General features: G+C 45.2%; 1 protein-coding gene and 1 gene segment (V, D, J or C); both read right to left on the minus strand.

Annotated features, from left to right (window-relative positions):
* Nucleotides 1-472: 472 nt before the first annotated feature.
* LOC134410825 (lamina-associated polypeptide 2, isoforms beta/gamma-like) lies at nt 473-6632 on the minus strand. Its single transcript, XM_063144341.1, has 2 exons — nt 6584-6632; nt 473-1431 (listed from the first exon to the last, which is right to left on the minus strand). Exons 1-2 carry the CDS (start codon nt 6630-6632, stop codon nt 473-475), a joined length of 1008 nt encoding a protein of 335 aa, XP_063000411.1.
* Nucleotides 6633-12991: 6359 nt separating this feature from the next.
* LOC134410827 (immunoglobulin lambda variable 5-52-like) overlaps nt 12992-13148 on the minus strand; it is a 7277-nt gene continuing 7120 nt past the window's right edge. The window contains 1 exon segment of the V gene segment in view: nt 12992-13148. This exon segment is cut by the window's right edge and continues 175 nt beyond it. Within this exon segment, the coding sequence occupies nt 12992-13148 (157 nt within the window).

The following is a 13148-nucleotide window of genomic DNA, read 5'->3' on the forward strand; positions in this document are numbered from 1 at the left end:
GGGTGGATTCCTGCAATGAGCAAGGGGTTGGACTCGATGGACTTGTAGGCCCCTTCCAACTCTGCTATTCTATGATTCTATGATTCTATGATTCATCACCATCCATTCACACGTATGATCTTGCCAGGTATCCTTTGTTGATCAGCATCCAACCTGCAGTGTGCATCTGTTGGGGTGTAGGTAGCAGGTGCCTGACCTAAACCTGGAGAAGAAACTGGAACCAGGTCTTCTCAGCCCCTGTCCAGATCTCTGTTGGAGCCAGTAAACATGGTTCACACTACCGCTGACAGTGCAAGGGATTTTAGCTGTTTCTCTCAAGGACTCGAACTGGGAAACAGGTTGAGTGGATGTTGGCTGTGAAATGACACCTATTTTTATTTTTATTTTTTTATTTTTTTAAAAAAAAGAAGGGTGGGGAGAAAAAATGACCTTAATTCATTTCCAATGCTCTCACATATGCATATATTTTAAGCTATATGATAACATGCTTCAAACAAAATCGGGAGAAAGGATTTCCTTGGTTGGTTTCCATAGATTGATAGACCAAAAATAAGAAGACTGCAACAACAACGAAAAGCAGGATTTTTATCCACAAAGGAATGGAGCGTTTTTTAATTGTTGGTTTCTCTGGTTTGATATCTGCTGAGGAAATGTATTTGGGGATATATTTTGATGAATAGGTTTCCTCCAGTTGGAAGTCACTGAGCTCTTTAGGTCGACCAGCAGCTCCCTTGATTGGTCTGCGGCAGCTAGCACTAATTCCTGTAGGTGTTGATGCTTCATACGGGAACATTTCTTTAAGAATATCCCTTTCTACTCTTCTTTCTTCTGCAGAAGTTTTCTCCATCACTTCAGCTGTCATCAATGGTTTCTTTGATGTTCTTCTGGGCAACTCTGAGAAGTCACCGACTGACAGTATAGGATCTGCATGCTTGACAGTTCCAGGCACCCAATTGACAACCTGTAGGGTGTTGTTGCTTGAAGCCACTACAGTATCAGCTATGGGAGTACTCTGTGATATTACTGCATCATGTACTGGCAACGGTACTGTAGTTTCAACCCTTTTCCTTGGTGTCCTTCTGGATACTCTTGCAGATTCCCTAGAAACTGCCTGCAGAAGTCCACTTTTTGAAGATCCACTTCTCCAGAATGTCTCAGTAACTCCATCATGAGAATAGTTCTGGTTATGTTCAGCAATTCTTCTTTGCTTGAGTATTAGTGGGGCCTTTGTTTTACCCTTCAGTGGTTCCCGCTTCTCAAGTTTGAATTCTGCTTTAGGATCTTCTTCGTTGTCACTGTATTGATCAGACTCATCATTTCCATTCTGTTTACTGTTTTCTGCAGATGAAGAAACTGTTGGTGTAGGTATGAAAGAACTTAGCTCTTGGCCTGGTTCTTTCAACTTCAGTAATTTCTTCTCATAGAGCTTCCCTAGGGGGGGATCCACACGTTGCTCCCAGAGCGCTTCTATCCGTCCCCAGTGCACCCCGAAAACGATAGTCTGACTTCCCTGTAAAAGAAACGAGGAAGAGCCGTCCATGCCACCGCCGCCACCGCCGAGGAGAGTTCTCCCCCGGCGAAGAGAGCTCGGCAAAAAAAGGCTACCCCGCCTTCTTTTGCCGAGCTCTCCTCGCCAGGGGAGAGCTCTCCTCATTGGCGGTGGCAGTATGGTTCTTTCATACCTACACCAACAGTTTCTTCATCTGCAGAAAACAGTAAACAGAATGGAAATGATGAGTCTGATCAATACAGTGACAACGAAGAAGATCCTAAAGCAGAATTCAAACTTGAGAAGCGGGAACCACTGAAGGGTAAAACAAAGGCCCCACTAATACTCAAGCAAAGAAGAATTGCTGAACATAACCAGAACTATTCTCATGATGGAGTTACTGAGACATTCTGGAGAAGTGGATCTTCAAAAAGTGGACTTCTGCAGGAAAGGAAGTTCATGAGCTTTCTTTCCCTTCAACCCTGGGATTCAAACATGTCCAGGGCCAGATCAAATGAAGCTCTTTAAGAATTCTCGGTTCACTGCTCTTGGGAGGAAGAGTAAATGTTTTTGTCTCAGTTCCCCATCAGAATATACCACTGTGAAACAACGACAGCGCTACTCTGCCAGTCAGAACAGTAATAATCAGCCTCATCTTCAGCCTGGATGTTAGTGATTGTTAGATAGCCAGTATTCCCATTGCTAGAACCAGTGAACCGATCTGGGATCCCTGGTCCTTTTCTGCTGGTATCATAGAGAACCAAGTGAGGGATCTGACCGGTTTTCTGTTGATACCAGGCAAAGCTGTTCCAGCTACTTCCACCAACTCTATTGCAGGGCAGTTTGGTTGTTTGACCCAGGGATGCAGACTGTGAAGCTGGCTGAGTCAAAGTTGGCTGTGATGTGACAACTATACGAAAATAAAATTAGAAAGTGAACAAATGAATGACCCTTGATGCTCTGTGCTCTCAAACAACACAAAGGTGTTATACTGCTACGATAAATACAGAGGACTGCTCTTTTTGTCCGTTTTTGTCTGTCTCTTCTGCCAAGACTCTCGTTCACGCACTGGTTATCTCTCGGCTGGACTACTGCAACCTTCTTCTCTCTGGCCTTCCTTCGTCTCACATCAGTCCACTGGTCTCTGTCCACCACTTTGCCGCTAAGATCATCTTCCTGGCCCGCCGCTCTGACCATGTCACTCCACTTCTGAAATCTCTTCATTGGCTCCCAATTCACTCCAGAATCCAATATAAACTTCTCCTGCTGACCTTCAAAGCTCTTCACGGTCTAGCTCCTGCCTATCTCTCCTCTCTCATCTCACACTATCGCCCCGCTCGGGCTCTCCGCTCCTCTGATGCCATGCTTCTCGCCTGCCCAAGGACCTCCACTTTCCTTACTCAGCTTCGTCCTTTTTCTTCTGCTGCCCCTTACGCCTGGAACGCTCTTCCAGAACACTTGAGAACTACAAACTCAATCACTGCTTTTAAAACTCAGCTAAAAACTTTTCTTTTCCCAATAGCCTTCAAATATTGAGTTTGTTCTGACTCTATACTGTTAGCTTCACCCTACCCGGTGCCTGTTTACACTTCCCTGTGCCTGTTTGCATTCTCCTTCCCTCTTTATTGTTTACTACAACTTATTAGATTGTAAGCCTATGCGGCAGGGTCTTGCTATTTACTGTGTTATCTGTACAGCACCATGTACATTGATGGTGCTATATAAATAAATAATAATAATAATAATAATAATAATAATAATAATAATAATAATAACATGGTCCCGAAGGCTATGCAAAGTTAATTCTTCACATCCTTACATGCACAGCAGTAGAGAAGTGTAAACAAAAGCAGAGCCCAGGCCATGATGAGCTCTCAAAAGGACTTTGGCTTTCTGGAGTGAACGCGCAACTGGCTGGGACCTTCTCCTTCTTTTCTTAAATTGCCCAGAGCTGAACCACGGCCCCTTCATGCAAAGTTGGCCAACAGTCATTGCTTCTATGGTAACGTCAATCCTTCACTGCAAATACATGATGGGATAGCAAAAACAAATACAGCTGATTTGCACAGTGGAAATTACGGGTGGACATGTGTCTTAAATTTTGAGAATAGACATTGTGCAGGCCGGATAACTCACCACAATAGCAATGAGGCTCACCTGGCGTCAACGTTGTTACCTTTTTGGCGCCAGGTCAAAACCTTTCTCTTCTCCCAGGCATTTAACAGCATTTAACAACATATGCTGAGTTTGCTGGTTTTTAACGGACCCCAGAATAGCTGTTTTTTATAAGGATACTGTTGTTTTTATGCTTTGTATGTTTTTAAACTTCATATGTTTGTTTTTAATGTTTGTTGTTTTCAACTTTTGTAAACCGCCCAGAGAGCTTCGGCTACGGGGCTGTATATAAATGCAATAAATAAATAAAGGAGAAGATGGACCATAGGTTGATGTCAAAGCTTTTGCCCCACCCTGTACAGAAGGGTTAAATCCTTGGCATTGCCAGTAAAAAGCAGCAGGTGCTGATGGATAAATAAATAAATAAATAATACCTACATGTCATTCCACTTGTATTACTCTGAAGAAAGCCATGTAGCTGGGTTTCTCACCATAATCGATGTAAAAAACAAGCAAATGGGGAAAAAATGATTCCAATGGATAGAAAAAACAAGTAAATGAAACGTTTAAAATTAATGTGCATAAGAAAACAAAATGAAACAAAATCCATAGTACCCATGTTAATTGAACATTCTCCTGCTTCTCTTCACACCCCAGGGGTACCTCTAATTCTGACAACGTTGCACTATCTCCTCCTGTAAGTTAAAGCTGAGAAAGCAGCCATCATGGAGGCTCCGTGAATATGTTTATTATTTCACCCCAACTACGACACTATACTCTTTTAGACATTTTACCAATATTTGGCTTTTCTTAGTTTCTAGAGTCTATAATTTAAATTATTTGAGAGATTGAATAAAACAATTATTTTGCCTAGAGACTATATGATCTTTGTTGATACTTCTATGGAAATAGAAGTATTGTGGTATCATCTTTGTCATTTCTGTATTTTAAATTGTGTATTTTGTATCGATCAGTACCACAGCACAGAAGGAACAGGGCTTACCATGCACACAGGAATAAAGAACCAGTTTTATACTGAGATAGATCTTTAATCTCTCTAGTTCACTTTTCAATCTCTCTAGTTCAGTGTTGTCTTCACTGACTGACTGGCAGTACGAGCCCGGAGTTTAAGGCAAGAGTTTTCCCCAGCCCTGCTTAGAAGATCATATGCACACAAAGCATGTGTTCTTGAGATCTTATACACACAAAGCATGTGTTCTACTACTTCAGTATGGATGTATGGGCTTGTTCAGACAACACACTAAACCATGGTTAGGCTACTAACCCTTCTGCAGCAAATGATTAGTGAGCATGTTAAAAGTGGTTATGTAGCCACCACGGTTAGGAATGCTCTACATGACACACTAAATCATGGTACACATGAGCTGCTAAGCCATAAAGTTTAGCTCAATAGGTCCCATAAGTGGCAAACAAAGCTGAGCAGCACATGATTCACTCTATTAAAGGCTGGGTGAAGAGATGGATCTTTAACTGATGCCTAAAGCATGCTACAGTTGGCATCTCACAAATACCAGTTGGGAGGTCATTCCAAAGCATCTTGGCGCACTCTTTATGGATTGATCTCCCTACTGGAATAGAGCTCCAGAATAAAGCCTTGTTTTTCAGCCTTACATTTAGAGCCTTGTTAGACCTACCTTTGCATCTGGTTGGGAGGAGGGGCCAGCCCTCACTAGAAGTAGTGCGGGCTGTCACCCCAGTCTAAACATCAGACATGACGGGCTGCAGGAAAGCCCTGTCGCATCTGCCATTTTTTTAATTTTTAAAGGGCTGGGTGCACAGGAGCGCACCATCGATTAAGGTAGGGTGTTTTTTTTGTTTTTTAAAAAAAGGGTTCCGGGTTCCCCCCTGCCCCTGATTTCCCTACCCTGGCTGCGATTCTCCCCCCCCCCCTCCGCCTGCGATCTCCGATCCCCCCTTCTCCCCCGGCTCTATTTTCCCCGCATCCCCCCCAGCTCTGATTCCCCCCCCCATCTCCCCGCAGTGCTCCTGTGGAGTGCTGCGCGCCATCCGCTGCTTTCCCCTGCTACTCACAAGTAAATGCAGTAGCCGGGAAAAGCGGTGGAACAGGCTACATGCCTGCAGTCTCGGGCTCAGCCCGAGACTGCGGGAAATACCGGGCCACAACCGGTGCCGGTTATCCTGGGCCAAGGGAGGGTTACCCTTGCCTGAGCCCGGGATCCCCTGTGCGTCATCTGAATGCACAGGGGCTGGCCTGGGGCTCACACCGGGCTAGCCCATGGTCTAGCAAGACCCTGTGATTCATTGCTTACTTTCAAACATTCATTGGAGAATGCCTTATTTATCATTAGCCCATCACTTGTTTATTGATACAGATGAAACTCTGATTTTATTGTTGCTACAGCAGATATAGTTATTGATGTATTTTATGTGTACAGACTACAATTGCTTTATTTTTGTTTCGTTACTCTCTGCTTTTACTGAACTATGTAGTGCTTCTCAGTTCACCAATCTGGGGGAGGAGAAGGACTGAAGGTTTTTGTCTCAGTTCCCCATCAGATTGAACCACTGTGAGGCTGGTAAGCACTGCCACTGCTATACGGCATCCCACAGTAATAATCAGCGTCATCTTCAGCCTGAGTGCCGGTGATGGTTAAAGAGGCCGTGTTCCCAGAGCGGGAAGCCGTGAATCGATCCGGGATCCCTTCTCCCCTGCTGTAACCATCAGCTTGTACATAGCGAGGGCCCTGTCCAGGTTTCTGTTGATACCAGCCTGTGTTGGTTGGGTTACTGCTGATGGCACAGGATATTGTAACTGTTCGTCCCAGGGACACAGACAGAGTGGCTGGCTGAGTCAACGTTGGCTGTGAACTGACACCTTTGGGGAGGAAAATAACCTTAATTTATTTTCTATGCTCAGAATACCAAATATCACACACACACACACACACTATAAAGGATTTCGCTCCTAGGACTATGTAGATCCCTCCAGACTCTTACCTGAAAAGTAAGTGAAAAGCGCCACAAGGAAATACGAAGCAAAGTCCATAGCACAATGTTTAAGGGGTTTGACACTAGATTAAAAAAAAAATGGAAGTCTAGTTGGTGCTTTCCGCCTTCTTTCTTAAACCCCACAGGAACCGGAGAAGGGCTCATCATGTAAATTGATTCCGAACAGGCCAATAGCCAAGAGGAGACATTTGCATGATGAAATGGTTGAAAAACAAAGAAATGCGGTATAAGGGAAGGTTCTTGGCTTTGCCAATGATGAAAAAGATGCAGCTGCATCATAACTTACACCTGTAACTGTTGGGAGGAAACTAGATGACACTAAATATGTAAATCTGTCTGTTCTGCCTTTTAGAACATTTGTTTTTTTCCCCAAGCACATGTTCATTATATCCAAAATGTGTGTTCTTTTTGTTACTTCTTGAAAATTCATATTTAGTTTTGTATGTTTTCTTGCACAATATTCCTTAACATCCACATTTTCGCAAGCACCTTCCCCCCTAATATGGAACAAGTAAATTCTTATCCAAAAATGAACCAAAACAAAATTCTCACCCATCTATACTGGACCCCGGAGTCATCCCATGAAGGTGCTTGGTGGGAGATAAAATTGAGCTCTTTAGAGATGCATGATTCTAGACCCTGGATAGGAAAAGGCTAGGTTTTTGTCTCAGTTCCTCATCAGGTGGGAGATTCAGAACAGATCAAAGGAAGGATTTCTTCACACAGTGCATAAACTATGGGATTCATGACCACAAGATGCAGTGCTGGCCACCAATTTGGATGGCTTTAAAAGGGGGTGAGATAAATTGCTGGAGAAGACTATTAATGGCTACTAGTCCTGATGGTTATTAGGGGTGTGCACAGACCCCCCGATCCTCTTCATGCCCAATCCGTAAATTGTGGATTGGGCCTGCTCCGCCCTGCCTTGATCCGCCTAGGGGCCGCTCCGCTCTGCTGCGGTGCTCTGGCTCCAAATTGGAGCTCCGCAGTGGTGTGGAGTGGCACCAGGTAAGGCCCCCTCCCTCCTCCCCCTTACCTGTGTCCGTCTCGGCCCATCCCAGCTTCACTAGAGGCCGCGGCTCAACCAGGAACTGTAGGCCCTGATTGCGGCCTATACTTCCTGGTTGAGCCGTGGGCTCTAGTGAAGCTGGGATGGGCCGCAATGGACGCAGGTAAGACCCCCCTCCCCCTTACCTGGCTCTGCCACCGTCGCCGCAAGGGCGGCAGCGGCAGGGCCAAGTAAACCCCCTTACCTTCTTTGCGGAGCTCTGGATCGAGGCGAAGGATCCACCTTCACCTCGATTCGCTCCGCAATGTTCCGTGGCTCCCCCGATCCTCTTCGCCTCCGCCTAAGCGGAAGTGAAGCCCCCCGATCCGCTCCTGCTTCTCCGGTCCGAGGAGAAGCGAAGTACATCCCTAATGGTTATGTGCTACCTCCAGTATCCCCAGGCATTAAGCCTGTGTACAACCACTGTTGGGGAACATGGGTGGGAGGGTGCTGTTGCACTTGTCTCCTGCTTGTGAGGTAGATCAGGCTGAGAGTTCACGATCGGCCCAAAATCACTCCTGGAGCTTCAGGGGCAAGTGGGATCTTGAACCCAGGTCTCCCCAGTTCCAGCCCAGCACCACTACACCACACTGGTTCTTGTTAACAATCAGTTCTTGTTTTAAACACGGACAATTTTCTTTTTAAAAAAAATAATAATCAACCCTAACCAAAGTGGGGCTGCTACATAAAGAAACAAAGCAGGAAATGCAAATATTGATTTAACAGCTAGTACAAAAATAGTTTGAAACTTTCTTCTTTCTATTCAGTTTTCAGAAACCCCAGTAGTTATGAAACCCTTTTAGCTTCATCTCCCTTTGTATACCAGCCCAGGGCCATAACCTATGTTCTTGAACAAAGGAAAATGTCTACGGGCACTAGATCTCTCCATGAAAGCAAACAGCTAGAGGATTACCTTTATAGATATAGAAAGAGAACTGATGTACGCTGAATGTTCTCCTATCCCACTTCACCCCACTGGCGCATAACATGCAAGTGGTCTCTGCAGCATCTCATTCTGCCAAAGGTGGGGAAACATCTACCCCTAGTGGTTAAAGCTAGGATGGCAAGCAGCTGATAGGTTATGCAGAACTGAAATGACTTCTGAGTGGCATAGAATGTTCTCCACAAATTAAAATAGATAAATAAATAAATAAATAACAAAGTGCATATCCAAATTCACATCAGTCTTGACAGTCTGCAGTTTGTGTGTGTGAGTGCGTGCATGTGTGTGAGTTTATTTATTTATTTATTTATTACATTTTTATACCGCCCAATAGCCGAAGCTCCCTGGGCGATTCACAAAAATTAAAACCATAATAAAACAACCAACAGGTTAAAAGCACAATTGCAAAATACAGTATAAAAAGCACAACCAGGATAAAACCACGCAGCAAAATTGATATAAGATTAAAATACAGAGTTAAAACAGTAAAATTTAAATTTAAGTTAAAATTAAGTGTTAAAATACTGAGTGAATAAAAAGGTCTTCAGCTGGTGACGAAAAGAGTACAGTGTAGGCGCCAGGCGGACCTCTCTGGGGAGCTCGTTCCACAATCGGGGTGCCACAGCGGAGAAAGCCCTCCACCTGAGTGAGTGTGTATTTGTAGGGATAAGTAGACTGGCTCAGTTCTGCACTGATATTATTCCATGGTTAAGAACATAAGAACATGAGAAGAGCCCTGATAGATCAAACCAAGGTCAGTCTAGTCCAGTACTCTGTTTACCCATGGCCAAACAGTTCTCAACCAAGGACCAACAAGCAGGACATGGTGCAACAGCACCCCCCCACCCATGTTGGACTGCATCTGGCTGGGGCATTCTGGGAGTTGTAGTCCAACACATCTGGAGCGCCCCAGGTTGAGGAAGGCTGGTTTAAGGTGTCTTCTGAACAGGCCCATCTTGTGGTAAAATTAGAACATAGGCTTTTGTTCCATTATGCCTTGAATTCTACACCAATTCTGTTCTGGTGACCAAGGCGAATTCCTGAATCTTGTTAACATATTTTGCACAAGAACAAATATTTATTCCTTTGAGATTTATATATCTATAAATGTAATCCTATACATGTGTGCTCGAGTAAGTTTCATTGGGCTTACTCTGCACAACACAAAATAAACCCCATCGAAATCACCAAACAAACAAACAAGATTTTGCATGTCTGCTTGTTTTGTAGCTGGTAGCTTTATCACACCAGCGTTATACTGTGCAATCACTGCGAATTGTGTGCAAAGGACTCCGAAGTTTTCCAGCTTATAATCTGCTTTGACTGTGAAGTACTCCCATGCATCCTGCTTTAATGGTGCTATAAAGGGGAAAGACCCGCCCTATTTTGCTACCAGTTTCCAAGCGTGTTTTCCAAGCGGCCACTGGGGCACAGGAGCAGGATTTGATATGAATTAAACAAATGCTCACATCTGCGTAAGCTTTAAAGATAAAGACTTCAAAATTGGCACAGTAATAGATATTAAGGAGAGCTTTAAGCACACCAAATCTGAACTCGATCGGGTCATCCATGGATTTTATAATGATTTTTTTACATTTTCTGCCTTAAACCTTTCGCAAAGTATCTTAGGAGTGCTGCCGCCATATATCAGACCATGTACAGGATAAAATTGTGTGTGTGTGTTGTTGTTGTTGTTGTTGTTGTTTTAAAGAAACTTCTCTCTCTCTCTCTCTCTTTCTTTGTCTCTCTCAGATATATGGCAAGACATACTTGTTTCTACACCGGGAACAGTCCAGTTTCTGCTTATACCTTCCATGCACACCTTTAGGTGTTGAGGAGTGTCTACCTGAATTGTAACCGCCTCGAGTTCCATGACTTAAAGTATGTGATGCATTCGGGAACCAAAAGTGTTACTTTCCCAAAACAAAGTGCCACATTCCCCATCAGTGGGTCCCAAGAGTCTGTCTCTTACCCTAAAGTCACCTCTGGGTGCTCACTGATAACTGATCCCCTACTACAATGCCCACAATTCAAGATTATACTCACCAAATTGAAACGTACAGATTCCACTAGTTGCCTATTACCCCAAGTCTTCTCAGTTTGGAGTAGTCAGAAAGAAAACAAAAACAGAACTCTCAGCCAATCAGGGTACTTGGGTAGATGTTCGCCAAGCCACTGCCAACACCTACTGCCAATTGTGGCACTGCGCGAGCTTCCTCACAGCTCATCAAGCCCTGGTCTGGAAGATGGGGGCTCAGTAGTTTCCAACATTTAAGGTCACAAGCTACAGTGGCTGTAAAGGGCCATTTCCATAGGATGATGATTGCAAACATGCATCAGGTTTGCTTATTTGCAGCATTTACATGAATAGGCATGTATGTTCCATAGCTGGCTGGGTAATGCTGGGAGTTGTAGGACATCTTTCTTGTCTCAACATGCACCCTACAGCTCTTACTGTCAGTAACGAAGCCTTATTAGGAAGGTCATTTCACCCTTTCAGAACAAATTGGGCTGAGGCTAGGACACCATCAAACTATCAGTGGTCAGGGCCAGGGCCATGTAGAAACCCCCCAGGGGACTGGATGGGGACCCCAGGCGGCTTAGGATTGTCCTGACATTCAACACCTCTGCTGAAATGCCCTCTCTTCTATCGTCAAGGGTACTGTTGCACCAGGGACATACGCTGATCCTGCCAGACTGACGACCCTAAACTCAATCCTCCACCCACGCAGTCCCATCCTCGACCATCTTCTAATTGGCAGGTCAGTATCAGGTCTGCATCCATCCGGGCAGCAAATATCCTTTGCTTTGCCCCATGCCTGGGTTGCTGGTTTGGTGCGAATGAAGAACTGACCCATATGCTTTTGTGCAGTTGTGAGAACTCGCCTTGGGGGAACTTTGGAGGGGTTACCAGAGGGCTCAGCAAGGAGGAGGATTGGTGACAGTTGTCAGAGGCTTCTTGAGCTTTTTGCTCTACAAAGAACTTCCTTTGGGTGCTCATTTTGCTCATTTTGATTCGATTACGGAACTCTCAGCCAATCTGGGTGCTTGGCGAAAGAATGCCATCAACCCAATGGGAGCAGTGATGCCCGCATTGAACCAACTCTTGGGAGGCAGTGTGGCTGGTTGCAAATTAGCAACTGTGCCACAATATAGGCAAGGCCAGCTTGTCTATGCCCCGTAAGTCCTGCTCCCAATGCTGACATCCTGGCACTGCATTTCATAAGTATGCAGGGCAGGCCTCACTGTCCGGGAAAGCTGCCAAAGGCCGACAATAAACAACCAACTAAGGAGCAGACAGAGATAAGAACAGTGTCTGGGTAATCTGCCAACTTTATAGCAACAACCAAGAAATTAGGGCTAAGCAGATACACTCAAAGTTTACAGGCAGAATTCAGTCTCTTTGAAAACAGCCAGAAGCAGGCAAGGAGACACACAAAGAATAGTCCAGGTCACAGAGCTAATAGTCAAGGCTTACAGCAGGCAGGGTGGTCTAGAACAAGTCCATGGTCAAATAGGAGTAGCAGGCAGCGTGGTCCAGAGCCGGTCTGTGGTCAAACAAGATTAGCAGGCAACGTGGTCAGGAACAGGTCCGTGGTCAAACAGGATTCTAGGCAACAAGGCTGAGAAGTCACAGGCAACAAACACCAGAGCTTTCGCCAGGGTAATCAGTTAACCTCTGACCAACTCTCCCCAGCTCCCTGAGGCATATATATATACAAGTCACTGCTGCCCCCAGGTGCTCCTTGATTGCTTGGCGTTTCAGATAAAGCCTCTGGGAGCGGCGTCTGGCTTCCTTTTCTGCTCCCTGCTGGCTGAAAGACAGAACGGGTACGTTTGGTTCTCCCCACTCTTGGTTATCTAGATTGGCAGGATTCCCTGCTTACTTAGATGCTGACACACTTGTGCTCCGCTCTTCCTCCTCTTGGCTCCCTAGGTTGGCAGGACCCTCTGCTGGCACAGGTTCCACCCCCCTTGAGCTGGACTCTTCAGCAATGGGTCTGGGTTCTTCCATGTCCTCATCCCCTGACTCCATACCTACACAGGGTATGACACTCACCCCCGGGGTGTGGCCACAAGCCCAACGTCACCTGCTGAACAAGGTAGACCAGTGTGAGTGTGTGGGAGAAGGTATGCATTTGTGTCACAAATTTTGTGTCCTATTTGCAAATAGGGACATTTGCAAGGAGGGGAGAGGTAGCAAATGTTAACCAAGGTGTGCTGAAATTCTCCAACAGCCGAGGAGGAACCCCCAAATAGGAAACCCCCGAGAAAATATATCTGAAGATTCTTTGCGGAGACATTTCAACCCAGCTCTAGCAATGCTATTTGAAACCCACAAAAGTAATGACAGAGCAAAACACTTCCTTCTTTCCATGTGTAGACGTTTTTGTCGCAGTTCCCCTTATGATTGTATCACTGTGGGCGAGATGAAGTTACCACCACTGCCATGATCTGCACCACAATAATACGTGGCCTCATCCTTTGCCTGGAGACCGGTGATGGTTAAATAGCGCTCCCTGCCAGATTTGGAGCCAGAGATTCGGTCTGGGATCCCACTG

The sequence above is a fragment of the Elgaria multicarinata genome, chromosome 18 (assembly GCF_023053635.1).
Source record: "Elgaria multicarinata webbii isolate HBS135686 ecotype San Diego chromosome 18, rElgMul1.1.pri, whole genome shotgun sequence".
NCBI lineage: Eukaryota > Metazoa > Chordata > Lepidosauria > Squamata > Anguidae > Elgaria > Elgaria multicarinata.